Raw genomic sequence first — 23,609 nt, 5'->3', positions numbered from 1 at the left:
TATATTAGTCTGACATATCCCACTACATTTAACAGATTACATATGATAGCACAAAAAAATTCATTTATGCAAGTGGTCAGATGTCCCACAAGGAAGAGACTTGGCACAATGTGGGGATTTTCTGAAAGGTCTTTTCCATCTCTAACTTCCATTACCGTGATTGTGAAAACTTTACTTTCCATTTCTGGTTTCAGTGCACTTAAATTCTCATTATTAACACTGCATGACTAAGGACAAGCCAAGACCCCAGCTCCCAATGTCCCACTCTACTCGGGCTACAGACGGGTCCCCCCCTTTATCCATTCAAAGATTATTTGGACAGGAGTCAGGGAAATCCACAGCAATTTCTGTTTTCCAGAGCACTTTAAGGTTAATCTGAGGAGGGATGAAAGCCCCTCCCTTTCATGCCACTTTATAGGCAACCCCGATTTTGTTCTTTGGAGGCCAATTTCACACAAGCTGGGGGAGGCAGAGAATGGGGTTAACAGCAGCTATTCAAATGACATTTATGTGAGGTGTACGAACACCCGACCCCCTTACACGCTGACCCCATAATCCAGTTGGAGTTACTGCCCCATGCCCGGCTCCGGCCCAGCACCTCCTCCCTGCCTCTTACCCCGTGCCTGCAGGCCTGCTCGTTGAGGGCTCGCACCCAAGCTCGCTGCCAGTTCTCCCGGAAGGATCTGAAGGCGAAGAGCGAAGCAAGGAGCCCTCTGGCCCCCGCTACCGCCTCCTCGGGAGCTCCGTCCGGGGCCACCCGCAGTCTCAGTAAGGACTTCCAGATGCCTGCTTCCCTTAGAGCTCCTCCCGAGGTCTCCGGCTTTCCCCGGCCGCTCCACACGCCCCGGGAATACTGCAACAGCCAGGCCGAGACGGTGAGCAGGGAGGCGGCGAAGAGCAGCACCAGAGCCGCCCAGCCCAGCTCCAGCTCCAGCTCCATGGTGCTCTCTGCTCAGCAACTTCGGGGAGGCTAGTAAGGGTTTCACGGGGGTCCGGGGGGCATGATTGGGGGAGGGGAGCCGCCCAGGGCCTCACCCCGATCTCCGGCAGTTGTACGGGAGCATCTCAAGGACCGGGGCCTGCCCAAATCTCAGTCACTACTCCCGGGATAAACACGGATTTCCCGGGGAAAGGGAAGAGGTAAGGACGCTACCGGTCTCCCTTATGATAGGCGAGGGTGGTGGCTCCCGGTCTCTCCCCAGCTCCTCCACTCGCTACATTGTATCTGCTCCGCGTTCCATGCTGGCAGAGCCGCTGTTGCACGGCTCCATATACGCTCCTTAGCTGCACTCTCCCTGGGGCTGGTTCAGGCGGAACCGAGCTTCTGCCGGGGAAAAACCAACCGGAGCTGCGTGCGCAGAGCTAATGCTGACAAGGGAGCTAGGGCGCCCCGCCTCCTGCTGGGCGGACTCCTTCAAGGCGCCGCTCCGCCTCCTCCAGAGGAAATGAGGGTGCCTTGGTTTCTGCGCTCTCTCAATGACCTCACAGCGCCACAAGCCACGGAGAGCACGGATCCAGCCTCTGCTGCTGCAATAGCAGCGGGGTTTGTTTTTGTTGTTGCAAAACTGCAAACGCAGCCACTCATTTACCCTGAAGCCAAATGAGAAAGAAGCCTCGTCCCTAGCAGGCTCTTGCAGTCCCTCCAGCACGGGAAAGGCAAAGAAGGGCGGATGGGTGTCACTGTCTCAGCTGATGTGTTCGAATAATCAGGGGTTGGTACATGTAGGAGTAGATAGGGAAGGAAACGGTCCCCTCCCTCTGGGAGGTTCAGATACTGGCGTGTTGGATTGCTGTAGTCATACTTGATTATCCCTGTGTTATAAAGGTGGGGAAATTGAAGTGCAGAGATGGGGAACTGCTCAAATTCATACAGGTAGTGGTACTGTGGTAGTGAGAGAAATAAGATTTTATATTTATATAATGGCTTTTATACAACAGCTCTTTAGAGTCTGATTCTCCCAAGCCTTGCATTTTGTATAGTCATTTACTGTGGATGTAAGATGCTATTGCGATGTGAGTGGAGAATTGTGATTGGGAGGCATTTTACACCCAATAGCCATAAGTGCTTTCAGAAGATACCCGAGCGAAGATAAGCAGGACCAATATAAAGACAGCGCTACTGAAGTGCAATCACATCTGTGCTGGGTGTCATTTATCTAACATGCAAGTACAAGAGGAGGGGAAATTCTGGCAAATGGCAAATCCCTGTTCTTAAAAAAGGAGACACAGGCACAGAATGTACAAGTATGTATGTGCTCAGCTTCAAGTATGGTGAGAAGCCTAAATAATTGGGGATTAGTAAATGGGATTGATTACTCCTGTAATTTGAATTAAGCACATACATAAGGATGTGCTGGGTCAGGCTCACAGGGATAGTTTCATGGTTAGAACAGAAGGCTGAGAGTTACACCTCTGAGTTCTAATACCAACTCTACCATTGTTCACTGTGTGACCTTGGGCAAATAATTTCACTTCTCTGCACTAAGTTTCTCCATCTGTGAAACAAATTATTCTGACTTTCTTCATGGGGAGAAGAGATGAAGGGTGAGGCTTGAATGAATTATGTATGTTAAGCCTTTCAGACCCTCAAATAAAAGGAGTTACATAAGTACAAAGTATTATTATGTACAATATCTTCAGTGGTCTTCCAGAACAGACAAATCCTCAGGCCAAGATCCAGGTTTCCTTCTTTTCTTTATGTTTCCCACGTTGGGGGGATAGTTTGAGGAAGACTCAACCTACAAAGAATGGCTCAGGTGTGGGACTCTCCATCACATCCTCTGCAGTGATGGCTAATGCAAAGATTTCATAGAGCTTCTCCTTAATGGCCTCATCTTCCTTGAGTGCTCCTTTAGTCCATCACTCAACCAAGTAGCCCCCAGTGATTGTTTGGCAACGTTCCTGCTTCTGGTGTACTTAAATATTTTTTGCTGTTAGCTTTTGTGTCTTTTGCTAGTTGTTCTTGATTCTTTTTAGGCCTGCCTGCCTAATTACACTTGACTTGCTAGAGTTTATGCTTTCTATTTTCCTCAATAGGATCTGACTTCCAGTTTTGAAAGGGTATCTTTTTGCCTCTGTTTCTTTTACTCTTATGCTCTAATAAATTTGTTAGTCTCTATGGTGCTACAAGTACTCCTGTTCTTTTATGTAGCCATTGTGGCATTTTGGGACTGCTTACTATTCATTTGAATTTGGGGTATACATTTAGTTTGAGCCTCTATTATCGTGGTTTTTTTTTTTTTAAAGTTTCCATGCACCTTGCAGGCATCTCACTCTTGTGACTGTTCCTTTTAACTTCTGGTTAACTAGCTTCCTCATTTTTGTATAGTTCCCCTTTCTGAAGTTAAATGCTACTGCAGTGGGCTTCTTTGGTATTTCCCCCCTATAATGATGTTAAATTTAATTAGATAATGGTCTAGTCAGCTATATTCATCTCTTGGTCCAGATCCTGAGCTCCCCCTAGGACTAAATCAATAATTACCTCTCCTCTTGTGGGTGCCAGGACCAGCTGCTCCAAGAATGGTGTCTAGAAACTTTATTTCTGAATCCCTTCTAGGGTGACATGAGCCCAGTCAATATGGGGATAGTTGAAATCCCCCATTATTATTGAGTTTTCTACTTTTATAGCCTCTCTGATCTCCCTGAGCATTTTACAATGACCATCATCACCATCCTGGTGAGGTGGTCGGTAGTGTATTCCTACTGCTATACTCTTATTATTCAAACATGGAATTTCTATCCAGAGAGATTCTATGGTACGGTTTGATTCATTTAAGATTTTTACTATATTTGATTCTATGATTTCTTTCACATATAGTGCCACTCTCCCACCAGTATGACCTATTCTATCATTCCCGTGTATTTTGTATTCTGGTGTTAGTGTCTCGTCGATTGTCATTATTCCACCAAGTTTTTGTGATGCATATGATATCAATATCCCCATTTAATACCAGGCACTCAAGTTCACCCATTTTAGTATTTAGACTTCTAGCATTTGTATGCAAGCACTTATAAAATCTCTCACTTTTTAGTTGCCTGCCTTCATGTGATAGAATTGAATGAGACTCTTTTTCATTTGACTGTTTCTCTTAAGTTCCTACCAGTACTTTATCAACTTCTATCCTTTCCTCTTCACTAGGATATAGAAAATCCCTGTTAACTTATCCTCCTCTGTGGGATGTCTCTGTCCGAACCGTGTGCCCCTCTACCTGTCTCCTTTCCCTCAGCCCTTAGTTTAAAAACTCCTCTATGACCTTTTTAATTTTACATGCCAGCAATCCGGTTCTGTTTTGGTTTGGGTGGAGCACATCATTCCTGCATAGGCTCCTCCTTTCCCAAAAGGTTCCCCACTTTCTAATAAACCTAAAACCCTCCTACCTACCCTGTCATCTCATCCATGCATTGAGACCCTGCAGTTCTGCCTGTCTAACTGGCCCTGCATATGGATCTCTCTATCTTTTCCTATGTCACTGGTACCTACATGTACCACGATCACTGGCTCCTCCCCATCATTGTACATAAGTCTATCTAGATGTCTCAAGAGATCTGTTACCTTCGTACTTAGCAGGCAATTCACCATCCTGTTCTCCCTGTCATCACAAATCCAGCTAGCTATATTTCTAATGATCGACTCCCCCCATTACTATTACCTGTTTCTTCCTAATAACTGGGATTCTCTCCCCCATCATCTGGAAGGAGGGTCCCAACTATGGGATTGTTTCCCTCTGCTCCAGTTTGATGTTCTCTTTCCCTGAAACTTTCAGCCTCCTCAAAAACACATAGGCTGTCAGACTGGGGTGGTACCACTATACTGTGTCCCGGAAAGTCTCATCTATGTACCTTTTTCTCTCCCTTAGCTCCTCCAGTTCAGCCAATCAGGTCTCCAGAGATTCAGTAGCCACAAACTCCCACTTAGGAGATGCACCCAAATCATAACTGTCATTCCAGTTCAGATACTGAGAGGTGGAAAGACTGCCTTTCACCCAGCTCATAGTTGGGGTTTTTTTGGGCAGAAAGGGGTACAAATGCCAAATGCCCAAACCTAAATCTCTGGATTTGTGCAGTGTGTCAATATCAAATTCAGCCTCTATTACTCTTTACTACACTGAACATTGCCTTGCCCCTGCTGCAGCTGGCTCAGTAATTCTGACAATTGCTAGAATCACAAACAAAGTCATGGAGTGTGGTCACATTGGTTGTTTTATTATTTATCCTAGCACCTAGCAGGCCTAGTCATGAACTGGGACACCACTGTGCTAGGTACTGTACAAATAAAGAAGATGCTATACGCTTTTATACACTGTCCTATAATAGGAGAAAAGGGGTCATTCAGTGACAAGAATAGTAGGTACATTTTAAACCAATGTAGGAAATACTTAATCACAAAGCACGTAGTGATCCTGGTCCATTTCCCTGTAATAGGGAGTTTAATGTTACCAGAACAATCCCATGTCCCATTTGCAGGAATTTCTTGGTCCTGAAGTCATTTCTGGGACTTAATGCATGATGCACTGTCAGAGTCTCTTGAAGTTTTAATACAAAGTCATCACACAGTGCTGATGTAATTGTGATGCATCATGGTCTCTTAAGGGAATGGCTTATTCTGGTGGAATGAACTCAAAGGTGGCAACTCCTAGACAGGAGTTGAAAGAATTAGCAGAGAACTGAAAATAAGTACTATATGCAATAATTTTTACTAGGGTTTTCAAAGGAGGAAGCTTTAACTCTTAGTATATTTGAAAATACCATCTTTAGTGGTCAGCATATTTATGGATTTAAAAACTTCATGATAAAAGCATAGTGTAGTTTATATAAAACACACCCCAGAATAACTACAGAATAAATTAGAGAGGAAAAAGGAATATACTAATGGGTCTTAAAGATAATACCCCACAAGTTCATAATCCTAAACAACTTTACCCATCCAACCCTCATTTGACATATCTCCCCTATCAATCACCATCTCTCTTATCAGGAAAGGACTAGGAAAACAGACCTATCTTGCAGAGAAACAGGTGGGTCTAAGAAAAGCCCTCCAGTTAGGCAGACAATAGGTAATACTGACTGGCAGCATGACAATAATTAAATACAAATACACTGCTGATTTCTTGCAAAAAAAAAAAAAAGTACCATAATTAAATATTTCTACAGTAGCTATAATAATTACTCTAGTTACCCTCTGCAGCACTACAGGATTACCCTAGCTGTTGCAATAAGAGGAAGCAACTCCTCATAATGCTACAGTACAGCAAAGAGCCACTTCATTGACTCCCACAGAGTGATCATGAAAGTCTCTTAAAACCAAACCACTTTGGAGAAAACTAGGGACGGCTCATAAAAATGGGACTGAAGATCAACCCCTGTAATACTGCACCTAGCGGAGCAGAACCCTCCTCTGTATTTCATCAGCACGTCACGGATACTGAATTACCACTGGGGTCGGTGCACCTAGACTGGGTCCAATCAGAAGATGACGCGTAGTTAAAAGCAGGAGCAAGACCAAGCCAGGCACCATATGACATTTGCAGGTAACCATCTTTGATCTGGGTAATGGGCGTCCGGGTAGCCATTAGATTGCAATTAATTCACATTAACCCCCAAATTTGGCACTTACCTCGTGAAGCTGTTCTCACTGTAAACCCCAATCCAGCTGCATCCGGAGAGGCCCTGATGAACTAACTCCCAGAGCCGAGGGGGGACATTTGGATTCACCCCTTGCCCTAGATTAGGCCGAGCCAGTCTCAGCCCCCGAATGTCTACAACGGCTGAGGCAGTTCGGGTGCAGATCCACAGCTGCGCTACTCAGAATCCTAAAGTGGCGTTTAGTCGCCCTTGCCAGTATCAAAGATGGCGGTCAGGTACTCGGCCGGTTCTCTGCGAGAGCGCGTAGTGACAGGGCAGTGGTTGGTGCCATGTTCTATAGAGTCCGACTGGAAACATCTTCAGGGCAGTGAAGATTCTGAGAGGAAAAAGCTTCCGGATTTGTTGTTTTTTTAAAGCCAACCGGGTAAGGGAAGAAGCTCAGTATTTTAATGTGATTTTATTTTGTGGTTTATTATTTGTATATTTTATCAGAAAGCAAAGAACTTGGATTAGCCCAACCTGAAGGAGAAGATCCACCCACGCCCTCCTCTGGGAAGCGCCGCACTCCTGAAGCGGGGGAGGCAATTTTCATTTACATTTTTTTAAAGCTATGAGGATCAGTAGTTAAATTCAGAATCAGACTTGAAAGCAGCTGATCCTGGAGCTGTACACCCACATACAAACAGTGGAACGTGTATCTAGACACACATACTGTAACCAGTATATAAACACGTGTACACAGAGTGAGTACATTAACTTTAGCAACTGAGTGACTCTTGTGGTCAGTTTTGCTGCTGCTTCCCGCCCCCCCCCCCAAAAAAGTCCTCTTGTTCCTCGAGGGTGTCTCTGATATGTGGGGGTTACCAGTGATCCCTTTGCTGATTAACTTTTGTGGTGCTCTCCTGGGGTTCGTGGCTACCCTGACACTGATCCCAGCTTTCAAGGATCATTTCATTGCTGCCAAGCTCTTCGGGATAGACTTGAACAAAACTTCTAAACAGCCCATGTAAGTAACAGCTACTGATTCGTTAAGTTTTATTGTGTGGTAATAATCATGGTAGTTACAAATTACTTGACATTTAAAAATGACGAACGCATAATCTACTGATTAAAGCATGGAAAAGGGACTTGAGTTTGATGTATGATCTTACACACATCTCTGCCTCTGTCTCTCCTTCCATTTAATTAGGATATTTCTGTACCTCATAGTGTTATTGTGAGACCTAAGTAATTCAATTTTAAACAATAAATTACCTTGAAATTATTTGCTGGAAGGTGCCAGAGCAATCCAAACTACGCATATTATTTATTAAGTGGTATTTGGATCCCTCTGTTTTCTAGTAACAACATTCAGACCTGTCAGAAATAGGTCCTCCTTTATAAAGGATACCTCTCTCAAATCTAGCAACTGATCTCATACCACTGTGTGAAATCCTCTGCTTTATATTCAGTAGCTGGTGTGATTGTCTTATGTTCCTGTGTTGATTAATCACTTCTATCTTCCCTTTAATTTTTCTGTAAACATAAACCAATCCAGGCACCACACTGGGCTTGTGTACTCATAAATCACTACAGCGTCACACCTGCTGCTGCACGGCTGTAGTGCTTTGGTGAAGACTTATCTATGCCAATGGATTCTCTTGCTCTGGACCTCTGACCTTCCTCATATATTGTGAGAGTTAGGATCTGAAATTCTGGTTCAACCCAATCTCTGTTTATAATCTTATTTGTTTTACTGTCACTTACAAGCTGCTTGGCTAAGCAGCAGCATGGGCACTGGCATTTACCAAGAGAATTTATATTCTAATCAATAGGAGAGATTTAGTAAATGCAGATGTATGCTATCTTGTTGGGTATGGGCTTACCTTCATTCTGGACTACTATATAATGAATTTTAAGAGGCTAAAAATGTGTTGTGAGGTTTAACAGCTTTGTTGCTGTTGGATATCAGGAGTACTGGGCTCAAAACATTGCATTGTTACAGCTGGCTATTCCCTGTGTTACGACATTCCAGTGGAGAAGCAGTGAGAATACAGGACTAGCTGTGAAGTTCTCAATACTTGGGTATAGTGATTGTTGTTTTAAACCTCTTTCTCTTCTCTTCCTCCCCTCCCCATGTGTTTCAGTCCTGAATCCCAGGGTGTGATCAGTGGGGCTGTGTTCTTGATCATCCTTTTCTGCTTTATTCCTGTGCCCTTTCTGAGCTGTTTTGTAGAGGAGCAGTGCAAGGCATTTCCACACCATGAGGTAAGTGTCTCCCTCCATGATGCTCTTTAAAGCCTGTATCGCTCTCCACCAAGAGGTCCTGCACGTCTCAGTGAGGATAGCTTGTGTGTAGTTAAGACTTGGAGTGAAATACTCATATTTTGTTGGGGGTCTTCAATGTATCATATTTCAAAGCCAAATGTGATGTCCTGTGGCATATGAAAAGGAGGACTGGTGGCTATGTATCTAATAACCATGATCATGTCCTCTCTCTGTTTTTCAGTTTGTGGAGTTCATTGGTTCCCTTCTTGCCATCTGCTGCATGATCTTCCTGGGCTTTGCGGATGATGTTCTGAACCTGCGCTGGCGACACAAGCTGCTACTTCCTACCATGGCCTCCCTTCCTCTGCTTATGGTTTACTTCACTAACTTTGGGAACACAACTATTGTGGTACCCAAGCCCTTCCGGGTGTTGTTGGGGATGCACTTGGACCTGGGTGAGTGACGGAGCACAAGAAGATCATCAGCTTAACACTAGCCACAAGGATGAAGTGAGCTGTAGCTCACAAAAGCTTATGCTCAAATAAATTTGTTAGTCGCTAAGGTGCCACAAGTACTCCTTTTCTTTTTAAGGGTAAAAAGGCGATCCAAAGCCAAAGTTCCTGAGGGTGGCAGGTGGCAATATGTGCACAGTTGTGGGTTTCCTCTCAATGCAGATCATTATTTGGAACATAGATTTTGGTACCAGAGAACAGGGTTGATAGTCTTATCAAGTTATTAGTTCAGCAATTTATCATTTTCTCAGCTTTGCCCAGAGAAGCACTCAACACTTTTACAGGATCAGGCCCTAAATTCATGGAGTGCCAAATGCTGTTGGTGCTTAAATGTGGATAGCAAATTGATCGAAGTGCAGAACTAGGAATCTGAAGGCGTGGATTCTGTTCCCAGTGTTGTCACTGACTTGTTTTTGTGACCTCTGCCCCATCCTCTGTCTTTTTCCATATCTGTGCTTGGTGCGTGTGTGTGTGTATGTAATACCAACTTCTTGTGAGCAGGAGATGTTTATTAAACTGTTGTGAAATGTGCTGTGATCATTCATTAAGGCAAAGAGGTACATACTACTAAATTGAATCTAGACCCCCCCCCCCTTTAAAACTTGGGTGTGAAGGCCCTTCTCTCTGTCTGATCTGCAGGTATCCTGTACTATGTGTACATGGGCATGCTAGCAGTGTTTTGCACCAACGCCATCAACATTCTTGCTGGAATTAATGGGCTTGAGGCAGGACAGTCTCTGGTGATAGCTGCTTCCATCATCACATTCAATGTTGTTGAATTAAATGGTAAGGAAAATGTATGCGTCTTTTTGGGGCTCTGAATCAGGGAAAAGATCCAAGGGAGCTAGGTGCCTGTACTTGGAAATGTTTGATGTCTAGAAAGATGAGCAGATCTTCAGATGAGGATAATGCTTATGTACCAAGTGGGGCCATGACACCCATTTTGTATCTGGTCCAGTGTATTAGTGTAACCCTCTTGAAGACTCTCGTGAGATACCTTCTTGACAGGCACTGTATACAAATCTAAAATGGACAGATCCACACCCTGACTCCAGGACATACTTCTGGCCCACTGTGGCTGATGCTACATTGTCAGTAATTTTGTTCTCTCTCTCTTTTCTGCAGGAGATTATAGAGATGACCACATTTTTTCTCTCTACTTCATGATTCCCTTTTTCTTTACTACTCTGGGGCTGCTTTACCACAACTGGTAAGAGACTACATGGAATAAAGAAACGTTCATAGTATTATAAGGCTCCCTCCCCCTTATACTTAGAGGAGACAAGTAATTTAAACATTCACAAGCTCTCAGAAATAGAACAATGGACTGCTGATTCTATATTCTGGCTGGAGCACAAAGATTCTGGTGCATTGATCCATTGGAAGCCTTTGACTGCACCAGAGAACTGCACAATAACAGGGGACTTCTGACTCGAGGTTCTGTGGTTTGATCACAAGACTATCTGTCCTCCGATCCCCTACACACTAATAATCTCTCCAACAAATAGCTCAGGCACTAGATTTAAAATCTTGCAGTAAGATTGTGAATGCCAGACTTTCCTACACTTGATCTTTAACACTAATACTATGCCCCATCCCCATTTTTTCTGTCTGTGGGTTGCAGGTATCCATCCAGCGTGTTTGTAGGTGACACCTTCTGCTATTTTGCTGGTATGACGTTTGCTGTGGTGGGGATCCTTGGGCACTTCAGTAAGACAATGCTTCTCTTCTTCATCCCACAAGTACTCAACTTCCTCTACTCTTTGCCTCAGCTCTTCCACATCATTCCTTGTCCCCGTCATCGGCTGCCCAGGTAAGAAGTGTGTAAGTGACTGTGAGATGCAATGTATTTGGAACAAGGAGATGCGTTTGGCTCTCGATTGTTTTGGGTCTGAAATGGGGGTGGGGATGTCTGCAGATTTCCGTAAAGGATAAAATATATGCCTCATCTGCTGTGGCTGAAGGAGGGAATGAGAAGTGAAATGTAGACCTTATTCATCACCTAGGGACAAGGGCGTTTAACAGGACTGTGTGGGGAATTTCACTTGGCAACAACTACCCTCTTCTTGCCCAAGGTCAAGAGAAAACTGTGGACCTAGAAAGATTATGGATGCTATGATTTTATGGTTTCCAGTGTTTTTCCACAACATTTAAACTTAACAAAAAATTCTAACCTTTCCTGTTGCAAACAGCTGGGTGTAAAGAGAGGAGCTGCTGCCCTGTAAATTCAGCCCAGCAGAAAACTGCCTCCTGCCAAACAGCAATAGTAATGTCCTTCCTACTGGTTCCCAGAAGGTAGAAACTGCAGAGTCCTGATGGGGCATTGTAGTACTAGCATGGCTTAATGCAGACCAAGTTTATGTCTGTGATGCAAAATCAACCTTGCTGGAGGATCTAGTTTAAATGCACCAGTCCCTAATAGCTTGGGTAAAGGTTTGTAGACTGAGTTATCACCATGTTAACAAATAATCTTGTTAACCCTGTAAAGACCAGAGCTGTAATGCTGTTCCTTAACAATGTTACAAAATGGTTGTTCCTAACCGCACAGGTCACATTGAAGTGTTTATACCATCCCTGAGGTGCTGTTATCAGAAGATCCTGAGGGTTCGAGGGGAGGGGTGGGGGAAGAGTGTGTGTGTTTCTACTTTGAGAATGTTGTGGCAATTGAAATACAACCAACTAACCCCCCCTTACCACCACCCCCAAAATTCTCCTGCCCCTGCCTTATTTGAGTGGCTACACACCTGAGACTCTGAACATTACTGGGACTATTATGTGCATAGGATTACTCCAGCTGTTTCCACCATTCACTTTTTAAACAACCCCGTCTCTTTTATAGAGAGATTAAGCTGCCTCTTTGCTGCAATTGGACTAATATTTCAGTGTTCTTTTCAGGCTCAATCCTGGTACAGGGAAGCTGGAGATGAGCTACTCCAAATTCAGAACCAAAAGTCTTTCAGCACTGGGAAAGTATATTCTAAAGGTAACCTGAGAAAGACAAGTAAAATTTGTCTTCCGCTAGCAGCCATACACTTGGGAATTGGTGGCAGTGCAAAACTCCCTCCCCACCCCATGCCTCTGGGCACCTGGAGTCAAGTCCTGAGTAAAAGGAAACAAGTTCAGTATAGTCTCATCCCAATCTCTGGTGGACACTTGTCCACATTACTAAAACCTTGCAAAATGAAGCATGACTAGCAGTGATTGCCAGGGGCCTGATCTGTCTTTCCATTGATTTCACTGAGTTTTGGATCAGAACCTAGGAGTGGAACAACAGAGGGCATTGTTGGCAAGGTGTTGTGGAAGAAGCTTTCAGTACATCTGCCTACACCATACTAAGCTCTAAGTAGTAAACAACTAATGCATCTAATTAAATGGTGCTTAACACACTTCTCTTCCCCAGGTATCAGAGACCTTACAAATAGTGGATGTGAGACAGGAATTGGATGAAGATGAAGAATACACAGAGTGCAATAACATGACACTCATTAACTTTGTTATAAAGCTTATTGGACCAGCTCCAGAGCAAACCCTCACTGTCCTGCTGCTGCTTATCCAGGTCAGGCAAACACTCCCTCAGGGAGGAGGACATACTCTGCAGTGGATAGATCCACACTAAAATTCTCAGGCATTGGGAACATTTGATTCCACTCCTGTACTTATCTTTACTTCTTCCCTTCTATCACACCAACTAGCTTGCTATTGCCTGGGTTGATCCTCACCTCCCCAGGGAAGCTATGGCTCTGCTATAAAGAACTATACTGCTAGGGAGGTGGTGGAATCTCCATCCTTAGAGGTTTTTAAGGCCCAGCTTGATAAAACTCTGGCTGGGATGATTTAGTTGGGGTTGGTCCTGCTTTGACCAGGGGGTTGGATTAGATGACATCCTGAGGTCTCTTCCAACCCTAATCTTCTATGATTCTATCCTCCTCAGAGAGAATAATCTTGCCCAGTCTTCTCATTGCCACCCCACCTCCCTTGTAAGTAAAGACATGGAAATATTTTAAATTAACTTCTGTGTTACTTACGGAGGTTGGTCATATGCAGAAGTACCAGTAAGCTGATACAGGGACCTCGTCTTCATACCACTCGGTAAAGCGTTTAGCACAGCTGGATTCCAATTCTCTTCCTTGTTTTTCCCTCTGTAGGTAGTGGGCAGTACCATTGCATTTTTGATCCGGTACCAGCTAGTACGCTTGTTCTATGATGTTTGACTTAGCTGCCAGGGGTAAGAGAAATGCCAGCACCTCCTGATGATCCACCTTTTACTTTCTGTGGTTCCCCTCCAAATGGCTGCAGTGATCCCGCTTTGTCTCTGTGAATCACAAGACCCCTTTCCAGATGTGAGTAAAGACTCTTACACTGGCCTCTCTGCTGAATTTTTTTTGTCCTGTGCTTTGGTTGCGCACAGAAGTAATTTGTCTGATACTGGTGTTAATGTCCCATGAGCATCACGGGCCTGTGGACATATTAGCATTACTGGGAATAACCAGCACAAGGAAGATTTGCAAATATGACTTGAATCTTTTGTCTAGGGAGCTGGGAAAGGAGCTGGGGAGGAAGAGGACCTAGGCACCCCTGCCCTCCCTTGCCCCTAATATATTTTTGTTTTCTCATTCAAATGATTTATTATTGAGGTACAGTATGTTTCCCCTAGCATCCTGCTTTACATAATTACTGTCTCTCCATTGCCATCACTTTGCTCGCAGGGCAGGTACGCCAACAGTTCCAGCCAATGACCACTCTGCAGGCTCTGAGGGGAAGGCTGAATGGGGGAATGAATTTACCAGCTGGCGTTCAAGCCCTGGTCTCACTGTCCCTGCTGCCCAAGCACTGCCAGGGGCTGTTCACAGGGCAGACAAAGAGCGTGGGCGTGTCCACCCTGGGGGAAGGCGGAGCAGGGCTCAGCAGAAAAGGGCTAAGGCTGCTACTACCCAGCCTAGGGAGAAGGGGCTGGGGAAGCAACGAGAAAGAGGCTCCTCTGTTCCGTTATTGGTGCCTTGGCCTCTGTGCCTCCTTTGAATTTGGCGCCCTGCCTTCTGATTGGCTTATTTTAGCAGCCAATAAACGCGTAAAACTTTGCCGGCTCGTGAGGCTAACCAATCCGAGGGAGACATTCGTCTGGGCTGCCCACCAATGGCAGAGCGCAGCGTCACTGGGCAGGGGGCTGGGTCTGGCTCTCCGCCGGAGACTATAGCCACATATATCTTTTTGTAATAAAAAGCGAGCGGGTGGAGGGTCGGCTCAAGGCGAGCGCGCTTCACCTCGCCACCAGGCAGCAGTTCCGGCTCTGGCGCTAGAGCCTGGGCGTAGCTCTGTGAGCGGGTCGCTGAGCCGCGTGCTTCGCTCCCACTTTCACGCGCCATGTCCGGCCGCGGTAAGAGCGGCGGCAAGGCCCGGGCTAAGGCTAAATCTCGCTCGTCCCGCGCGGGCCTGCAGTTCCCCGTGGGGCGCGTGCACCGGCTGCTGCGGCGCGGTCACTACGCGGAGCGGGTGGGCGCGGGCGCCCCGGTGTACCTGGCCGCCGTGCTCGAGTACCTGACGGCGGAGATCCTAGAGTTGGCGGGCAACGCGGCGCGGGATAACAAGAAGACGCGCATTATCCCGCGGCACCTGCAGCTCGCGGTGCGCAACGACGAAGAGCTCAACAAGCTGCTGGGCGGTGTCACCATCGCGCAGGGCGGTGTCCTGCCCAACATCCAGGCCGTGCTGCTGCCCAAGAAGGCGGGCGGCGGCGGAGCCGGGCCGGCCAAGAGCGGCAAGAAGGGCAGCAGCCAGCAGTCCCAGGAGTACTAGGGCCGGCCACGCGCCGCCGGCGGAGACTCACCCCCCCCACCCCCCAAGACCCCTTTCAGGGCCGCCCCCCAGGGCTCAGCCGAAGGAGCTGCGGATCCGTAGGCTGCTCGAGCCATCAGCGGGCTCCTGGGCGGGGAGAGCGCGAGCCCCCCCGCGCCTCAAGCGGGGTTGAAGGAGTCAGGCTTTCCCGCCCTCGCACGGCGCCGGGGGGTGGGGGGGAGGAGAATTAGAGGCGTAACAGCCGCGGCGTGGAAGACTCCCTTGGGTGCGAGTGGGGAAGCTACGAATAGCGAGGAGCCCCGGTTTAGGCCCCCTACCGCTGCGCACGTGCCTGGGGCAGCGCATAGCTCCAGCTTTAACAGTAAACTCAGCTGCTACCCCGAACCCTATCGTTTTGCCCCATCGGGTGAAGCTGCTGTGTGCAAAGCCCTAATGGCAGAGGAAGCTGCCGCGGGGTCTCTTTTGCTCTGCAATGGCATGGTCCACCCCTGATACCCATTTGACTCCTGTCTACCTGAGATGTTTCAACATTAGCAATGCAAAGACTCGTGCAAGCGGTATCCACGTTTACAGCTTGAAGTGTCGCCCCCTGAGCTTTGCTGCTCCTGGATCCTCTAAGTAACTTCATATGGTACCGACAGAGAACTGGAAAAAAAAACATATCAGAATGCAGCTGTAGAACTAAGTGCACCACTGTATGAATTGCCTGAAAAGTGTGGTTTTTTTGGTTTTTTTTTTTTTTTTTTTTGGAGTTCCTTGCTGTTTAATTACCTGTTTTAACTGCTCTGAAAAATTGTATATCTACATATCTTGTTTTTAAGACAGAGGGCATCTTTTGCATCAGGTCATGCACAACAATCCAAAACATTGTAAACTAACAAGCTCTCAGCCTCTTGAATGGAAGAAGGCTTTCACTTATCTCAGCGGTTGTGTGACTTTATTGATGTGCTGTACAATTTTGTCTACAATGTTACAATTATTTACTAGTTTGATTCTGCAGTGACACTATACTTTGTTTGACCTGTTTCAACAGACAGCATCTGCAACCAGAAGCTCAGTACAGCCACTGCAGGATCAAACCAGAGAAAATTCTAGGCTTCGTACAAACTTGTAGTTAACAAAACAGCAACCATTTCTCTTTCAGCTGTGTCCTTTCACTGGACGCTGCTAAATCTGTTGTAGTAGCCTTTGTAACTTCCTGTACATCCCAGAAAATGTAGATATTGTGTAATAAAATACAGGGTGACTTGCTATTTCTGTAGCATATTCTATGCACGGGCGGTTCAGTGGTCAGAAATTGTGTTAATATGTACATGCCTAAAGAAAAATAAGGCTTTAAATGGGTATGGAAACAATTCCTTTCATAAGTGAAGTACAGTCAATGGATGTTGCATACATATTGAAACAACCTGTTGTTTCATTTACAAAACACCATATTTGCATTTTACAATTTAAAAGGTTTCTAGAAGACACTAGTAGTGGCTTGTAAGATGAAGGAGATGAATCACTAGTTGAAATGCATATTCTACTACTGTAAAAGGAATGGGCGATTGAGTTTGAAAGGATTAGAGTGTAAGGCAAGGGTGGGTAAACTGCAGGCCTGCCAGCTGTTTTAATTCAGCCCTCCAGCTCTTGCTGGGGAGCAGGGCCTGGGGCAGAGGTGGGCAAACTATGGCCCGCAAACCACATCCAGCCCCTGAGACTGTCCTGCCCAGCCTTTGAGCTCCCCACGGGGGAGGCTAGCCCCCAACCCCTCCCCTGCTGTCCCACCCTTCCCCTGCAGCCTCAGCTTGCTGTGCCACCAGTGCTGTGGGTGACAGGGCTGTGAGCCACTGGCCTGCCCTGGTGCTCTAGATGGTGTGGCTGGCTCTGGCTGGGCAGTGCAGGTGCCAGTCTTGGTGCTCTGAGTGGCATGGTAAGGGGGAGCAGAGGGGTTGGATAAGGGGCAATCGGAGCAGAGGGTGATTGGATGGGGCAGAAGTGGGGGGGTCCACAGAACAGAAAGGGGGGGTTGGATGAGCATAGGAGTCCTAGGGGGCCTGTCAGGGAGTGGGAGCCAAGCTGTTTGGGGAGGCACAACCTACCCTACCTGGCCCTCCATACAGTTTCAGAACCCCTGATGTGGCCCTCAGGCCAAAAAGTTTGCCCATGCCTGGTGTGGGGCTTGCCCTGCACCGGTGTCCGAGCAGGGGCAAAGGGGGTTCTGCTGTGCACTGCCCTGTCCACAGGTGCTGCCCCTGCAGCTCCCATTGGCCAGGAACTGTGTCCAATGGGAGCTGCAGGGGCAGTGCCTGTGGACAGGGCAGTGCACAGCAGAACTGCCTGGCCACACTTCAACATTGGAGCTGGAGTGGGGACATGCTACTGCTTCAAGGAGCTGCTTGAGGTAAGTACTGCCTGAAGCCTGCACACCTGAGCCAAGCCCCTGCCCCAACCCTGATCCCCTTCCCACCTTACAAACCCCTCAGTCCCAGCCCAGAGCACCCTACTATACCCCAACTCCCTCATCCCCAACGCAGAGCCCTCCTCCACTCCACCCCCAGCACTCCAGCCCCCTCCCACACCCTGAACTCATTTCTGACCACAACCCTAGGCAGAGCCTTCACACCCCCACCCTAATTTTGTGAGCATTCATGGCCTGCCATACAATTTCCATTACCCATACGTGGCCCTCGGGCCAAAAAGTTTGCCCACCCCACTGTAAGGGAACAGGTCTTATTTCAAATCTATTTTAAAAAGTCTAAGTTGATACTAACGAACTTTCCTTACACTATGTTGCACCTGTAGACACCTGTGCTTGATTAGGGTTAATTCAATCTGGCAATGAATACGCTAATGGTTTTTTAAATAAGTTCAATTAGTATTGATTTATATGGCAGTGAATAAACATTTGTCCAAGCATCATCCATAACAGATGCCTTATGAGCAGAAACATTGGTGGTTCTGTTTAAATATAAGTACAATGGTGGTCATCAAGGGCCTTATTTGGCACCTAGTAATCAGTTGCCAGTTATTGAAGGGCTCAGGATTAAGCCCAAAGGAGGTATGTGTAGGATAGACTACACTCCAGGAGGAGCTCGAACTAAGTTACGCAGCTTCAGCTACATAAATAATGTAGCTGAAGTTGACGTGCTTAGATCTACTTACCACAGGGTCCACACTGTGCTAGGTCTCCTGTTGACTCCCCTTGCACTTCTCATTCAGGTGGAGTACAGGAGTTGAGCAATCTGCAGTTAATTTAGTGGGTCTTCACAAGACCCGCTAAATCGACCACAAATGCACTGATTACCACACACTGATCCCTGGTAAGCATAGGACAAGCCCTCAGATAAAGGGCACCCTATGTCCCTTACCATTTTAGCATTATTTCTTGTATTGAATATCAGAGGGTAGCCATGTTAATCTGTAACCACAAAAACAACGAGTCCAGTAGCACCTTAAAGACTAACAGATTTAATAATAAAATAATGCCTGCATCTGTAATTTTCACTCCATGCATCTGAAGAAGTGGGTTTTTTACCCATGAAAGCTTATGCCCAAATAAATCTGTTAGTCTGTAAGGTGCCACCAGACTCCTTGTTGTTTCTTGTATTGAATTATTCTTGTTACTGTATTCAAAATAGCTTGCTTATAGTTTTGGGGTAAACAAGTTGCTGAAACAAACCACCCAAAAAGATAGCTCACAGGAGAAACTGCAAATAGGACTGTATCCTCTGAACAGGCATAACTACTCAAAATACAGAATTTAATATTTTAAGTTTTGTTTTCAGATCCACAAGTAAAGGAAAATGGGATGTAAGTGTAAAATAAGAGACTCCGCCTAAGGAAGGATGACAGTGCAGCAGCCAAGTCCATGTTTTTTTCTGTCAAACTTCTGACCATGCAGGAATCATGCCAACTGCAAGAGCTGCTGGTGCATGGGAATGATGTGTCTATCGGGCATCATTGAGCTGCCTTGCAACACTGAGGATACGCTTAGCACCCTTGCTCAGCAGTAAGCTGGCTAGTTCGACACCCAGGTTTTCTGCAGCCTCCTGAGCATGACGAGGAATCTTCTTGGCTGTGATGCCAACATACTGTGTATCATCATTGGGTCCTTCTTGATTCTAAAAATAAAAAAAAGATACTGAATGTGAAACAGCAGGGAAACCTGGGTGTTAAACAGTAGGTTTCCATGTACATTTTTGTAAGCCTTATCAGAGAACATTGTAAAGAAGATGTCATAAAAATAAAGGGAAGGCTAACCACCTTCCTGTATACAGTGCTATAAAATCCCTCCTGGCCAGAGGCAAAACCCTTTCACCTGTAAAGGGTTAAGAAGCTAAGATAACCTTGCTGCAAAATGACCAATGAGGAGACAAGATACTTTCAAGTCGGGAGGGGGGGAAAACAAACCATCTATCTGTCTGGGTAATGCTTTTGCCGGTAACAGATCAGGAATGCAGTCTCAGAACTTCTTTTAGTTAGTAAGTAATCTAGCTAGAAATGTGTTAGATTTCCTTTTGTTTAATGGCTGGTAAAATAAGCTGTGCTGGATGGAATGTATATTCCTGTTTGTGCGTCTTTTTGTAACTTAAGGTTTTGCCGAGAGGGATTCTCTATGTTTTGAATCTGATTACCCTGTAAGGTATTTACCATCCTGATTTTACAGAGGTGATTCTTTTACCTTTTCTTTAATTAAAATTCTTCTTTTAAGAACCTGATTGATTTTTCATTGTTCTTAAGATCCAAGTATTTGGGTCTGTGTTCACCTGTACAAATTGGTGAGGATTTTTATCAAGCCTTCCGCAGGATAGGGGGTGTAGGGCTTGGGGCGATATTTTGGGGGAAGACGTCTCCCAAGTGGGCTCTTTCCCTGTTCTTTGTTTAAAACACGCTTGGTGGTGGCAGCATAGGGTTCAAAGACAAGGCAAAGTTTGTACCTTGGGGAAGTTTTTAACCTAAGCTGGTAAGAATAAGCTTAGGGGGTCTTTCATACAGGTCCCCACATCTGTACCCTAGAGTTCAGAGTGGGGAAGGAACCTTGACAGAAGACTAAAGATTTTAAGGACTGGACGGAAGGAAATATGGTTAAAAGGCCTGTTTTTGTCTTTTTCATTTGACTTGAAGTTTGAAGGTTAAAACCAACTGAAATTAAGAGGCATTTATTTATTTACCTGCTGTGGGTAGTTAACACCAGTCTGCATAGTGTCCTTCAGGCTATCTGATCCATCCAAGCTGTAAACAGCTCCTGTCAAATACAACTGGGCAAAACACAATAAAGGTACATGGCATCTCTGATGACCAACCCAAGCATCCCCTTTTTAAAAATTAAGATTTCTGGTCTGAGGAGGAAACTAATAAGAATTGGGGAAACCATTCTGCCATTGACTCCCATGTGCCGTTGGACAAATTGCTTCCTTTCTGGCTCAGTATAGGCTTACAGGTGTATTTTGAGGCTTACCAAGATCCTATGATTAAAGGGGCTAGTCATGTCACACTATTGATCATCATGGGAGAGCAATCCGTGTGCTTTAGGAAAGGTACAGGCACAAGCATGGATGTAACCCAACTGTTACATTCCTTAATGGGCCGAAAAGGGTTGCTGTTCTGTCATGGGAAGCTTGCAAGCATGTTGCCTCCAAAACCCTCCTTGCCCAAGAGGTAGGAGACAAGTACCATTTGTTTGAAACCATGGTTTCTTCTTAGAGTGCTTGTTCATGATTCCAATCAGGTGTGTGTGCATGCACATGCACAGTAGCTGGAAGATTTTTCCCTAGCAGCAACCGAAGGGTCAGCCTGGGAGATCCCGGCGTCGCGCTTTCATGGCGCCCAACATAGAGCCCTGCCGACCCGCCACCCCCTCAGTTCCTTCTTACTGCCAGTCACAGTAACTGTAACTTCCCTTGCTCTTGCTCCGGCAAGTGACCTAGCAGTTCGATTCCTGTTGTACTCACCTTGTTTATTCAGATAGTGTGGTGTGGTTTAGTATAGTTAGTCGTAAGTTTCATTTATGGGGGTTCACCCCCCCCCCCCCCCGTTTCCCTCCTTTATTTGTTGCCTCTGGGGCATGCCGCGATCCCCAGGCTTCCAAGACCTGCAAGGACTGCACGAAGTGCATGCCAAAAAGTGACTCCCACACCTCCTGTTTACGGTGTCTGGGCGAGAGTCTCCAAAAAGACCGCTCTAAAATCTGTCAGGAATTCTGACCAAAAACCCTGAAAGAAAGAGCAGCAGCTTAAAATCCTCCTCATGGAGGCAGCTTTTTGACCGCAGTTGGACCCCAGTGCCGGGGATCCCACCACCAGCACATCATCTTCAGCGCAAAGCACGCCGGCACCCTCTTCAAGAGACCAGGTGCTGAAGAAAGAGGCGGCCAAGGACTCTAGGCACCGTCATGGAGCGTCTTGGGAACGCTCCAGCCTTCGGTACCGGTCCCAATCGCCGGTGCAGAAGAAGAGGAGGATCAAAAGGGGCCAATCCCCTTTCCCTAGATCCAGAGACCAGCCATCAGTGGCACCAAATGCAATGAACAGCGGTACTTTGTGCCCTCCAAGGGCTATGAACATCTACACACTCACTCACAACCTGACTATGGTGGTGGACGCTGCTAACCAGCAAGAGAGGCAGAGTTTCCAGGGCCCTTCCCCCAAGAATAGGGATGCAAAAAACTGACCCATTTAGCCAGAAGATTTACGCCACAGGGGGACTGCAACTCCACATTTCCAACCAACAGGCCATTGTCAGCAGGTACGCCTACAATACTTGCTCAATGACGGCTAAGTTTAGAGTTACCTCCCTTGGACTCCTGAGCTGAATTCTCAGCTTTGGTTGAGGAGGGGAGATTGATCTCCAGGGCAGAGTTGGGGCATTCCCCAGATAGACCTATTCTTCATGCAACACAACAGGAAGTGCCAGCAGTTCTGCTCCTTCCAGAACCACAGCCCAGGCTCCAGAGCGGACATGTTCCTCCTCCACTGGGGATGTTGTCTCCTATATGCCTTTCCGCCTATACCACTGGGTCACAAGGTGCTCCTTAAGATCTGGAGGGAACAAGCTCAGGTTATATTGACAGCTCCAGTATGGGACCAACAGCACTGATACACATCTCTCCTAGACATGTCTGTGGAAGCTCTGATCACCCTGCTGCTCTTCCCGGACCTTCTGCCACAAGATCACGGCCGTCTTCAACATCCGAGCCTCGACTCGCTTCACCTCACAGCATGGAAGCTCTATGTTTGAACCCAATGGAGCTTTCCTGTTCAGACCAGATTAGACAGGTCCTCCTTGGCAGTAGAAAACCCTCTACGAGAGCCACCTACCTTGCCAAGTGGAAGAGATTTTCAATCTGATGGGCGCAGCGCCATTCGTCTCCGACGCTGGCCCCAATGCCGCTTATTCTGGACTGCCTCCTCCATCTGAAGCAGCAGGGGCTTCCGTTGTCATCGATAAGAGTGCACTTAGCCACCATCTCAGCCTTTCACCAGAACGAGGAGGGCCGCTCTGTGTTTGCTAACCCTATGGTCAGCCGGTTTTTAAAAGGGCTCAACAGGCTATACCCTAACATCCGACAGCCTGTCCCTGCCTGGGACTCCAACCTGGTCCTTTCTAGGCTAATGGGACCGCCCTTTGAGCCCTTGGCAACGTGCTCCCTCCTCTCTCTCACAAGGTGGCATTCCTGGTGGCTAGGAGGGTGTCTGAACTCAGAGCCCTAACCTCAGAGCCCCCTTATACCGTGTTCTAGAAGGAAAAGGTGTAGCTCAGACCTCATCCTGGTTTCCTCCCGAAGACTGTGTTACAGTTTCACATCAACCAGGACTTCTTTCTCCCAGTATTCTACCCTGAGCCACATTCCAGCAGCAGGGAGCAGAGATTACACACTCTGGATGTCCGCAGCATGCTAGCCTTTTACATAGAGAGAATGAAAGCATCCAGAAAATCGGTCCAGTTATTTGTGGCAGTGGCGGATAAAATGAAAGGACTGCCTGTATCTTCACAACGCATTTTGTCATGGATAGCGTCCTGTATTCATGAGTGCTACAACCTGAGAGGGGTTCCTGCACCTCCCAATCAGTGCGCACTCCACCAGGGTATAGGCTTCATCAATAGCATTCCTGGTGCAGGTCCCCACTCAGGAAATATGCAGAGCAGCGACATGGTCCTCTATCTACACTTCCACCACACACTATGTGATTTCTCAGTAGGCCAGAGACAATGCGGTCTTCGGACGAGCAGTGCTCAATCAGTGGACGACTCCAACCCTGCTTCCTGAACTTGGGCTTGAGAGCCACCTGATTGGAATCAACATGAACAAGCACTCAAAGAAGAAAAAAGAGTTACTCACTTTCTCGTAACTGTTGTTCTTCGAGATGTGTTGTTCATGTCCATTCCAATACCCACCCTCCTTCCCTTCTGTTGGAGTAGCTGGCAAGAAGCAACTGAGGGGGTGGCAGGTCGGCAGGGCTCTATATTGGGCACCATGAAGGCGCGACTCCA

At 46.6% G+C, this 23,609-nt stretch overlaps 4 protein-coding genes across 19 annotated transcripts in view; 2 read left to right on the top strand and 2 right to left on the bottom strand.

The window, feature by feature from the left end:
• Positions 1–6,755, bottom strand: part of C2CD2L (C2CD2 like) — a 40,064-nt gene extending 33,309 nt beyond the window's left edge. For 3 of the 11 annotated variants that reach the window (XM_007062413.4, XM_027824831.3, XM_043533991.1), the window contains exon 1: positions 617–1,976. In XM_007062413.4, the coding sequence (XP_007062475.2) occupies positions 617–940 (324 nt within the window). In that variant the 5' untranslated portion in view covers positions 941–1,976. Of the gene's footprint in view, positions 1–616; positions 1,977–6,613 lie in introns of those variants that run through there. The other 8 variants (XM_037882440.2, XM_043533994.1, XM_043533993.1 and 5 more) reach the window with 8 other exon arrangements.
• A 678-nt stretch (positions 6,756–7,433) lies between these two features.
• DPAGT1 (dolichyl-phosphate N-acetylglucosaminephosphotransferase 1) lies at positions 7,434–16,387 on the top strand. The gene is made up of 9 exons (XM_007062394.4): positions 7,434–7,588; positions 8,709–8,829; positions 9,071–9,284; positions 9,981–10,127; positions 10,467–10,551; positions 10,966–11,154; positions 12,237–12,324; positions 12,742–12,897; positions 13,487–16,387. The coding sequence occupies exons 1-9, from the start codon at positions 7,434–7,436 to the stop codon at positions 13,550–13,552; spliced, it is 1,221 nt and encodes a 406-aa protein (XP_007062456.1). The 3' UTR covers positions 13,553–16,387.
• On the top strand, positions 14,703–16,387 carry LOC119564024 (histone H2A). The gene has a single exon (XM_037882443.2). It carries the CDS (start codon positions 14,703–14,705, stop codon positions 15,132–15,134), a length of 432 nt encoding a protein of 143 aa, XP_037738371.1. The 3' UTR covers positions 15,135–16,387.
• A 2,475-nt stretch (positions 16,388–18,862) lies between these two features.
• Positions 18,863–23,609, bottom strand: part of HMBS (hydroxymethylbilane synthase) — a 31,504-nt gene continuing 26,757 nt past the window's right edge. For all 6 annotated transcript variants that reach the window (XM_037882283.2, XM_037882284.2, XM_043533979.1 and 3 more), the window contains 2 exons: positions 20,291–20,377; positions 18,863–19,240 (listed from right to left, as the gene is read on the bottom strand). In XM_037882283.2, the coding sequence (XP_037738211.1) occupies positions 19,067–19,240; positions 20,291–20,377 (261 nt within the window). In that variant the 3' untranslated portion in view covers positions 18,863–19,066. The remainder of the gene's footprint in view (positions 19,241–20,290; positions 20,378–23,609) is intronic.

Source organism: Chelonia mydas, chromosome 22 (assembly GCF_015237465.2).
Source record: "Chelonia mydas isolate rCheMyd1 chromosome 22, rCheMyd1.pri.v2, whole genome shotgun sequence".
Lineage (NCBI taxonomy): Eukaryota > Metazoa > Chordata > Testudines > Cheloniidae > Chelonia > Chelonia mydas.
The sequence above is the reverse complement of the archived record's forward strand: the minus strand, read 5'-3'. Positions and strand labels throughout refer to the sequence as shown.

What these genes read in the sequence shown, in the direction of transcription:
- LOC119564024 (XM_037882443.2), top strand. Translation starts at nt 14,703, where the DNA reads ATGTCCGGCCGCGGTAAGAGCGGCGGCAAGGCCCGGGCTAAGGCTAAA.
- DPAGT1 (XM_007062394.4), top strand. Translation starts at nt 7,434, where the DNA reads ATGTGGGGGTTACCAGTGATCCCTTTGCTGATTAACTTTTGTGGTGCT. An exon ending in GGGCTGCTTTACCACAACTG is followed by an intron (nt 10,552 to 10,965) that starts GTAAGAGACTAC and finishes TGTGGGTTGCAG; the next exon opens with GTATCCATCCAGCGTGTTTG. An exon ending in CCCCGTCATCGGCTGCCCAG is followed by an intron (nt 11,155 to 12,236) that starts GTAAGAAGTGTG and finishes TGTTCTTTTCAG; the next exon opens with GCTCAATCCTGGTACAGGGA.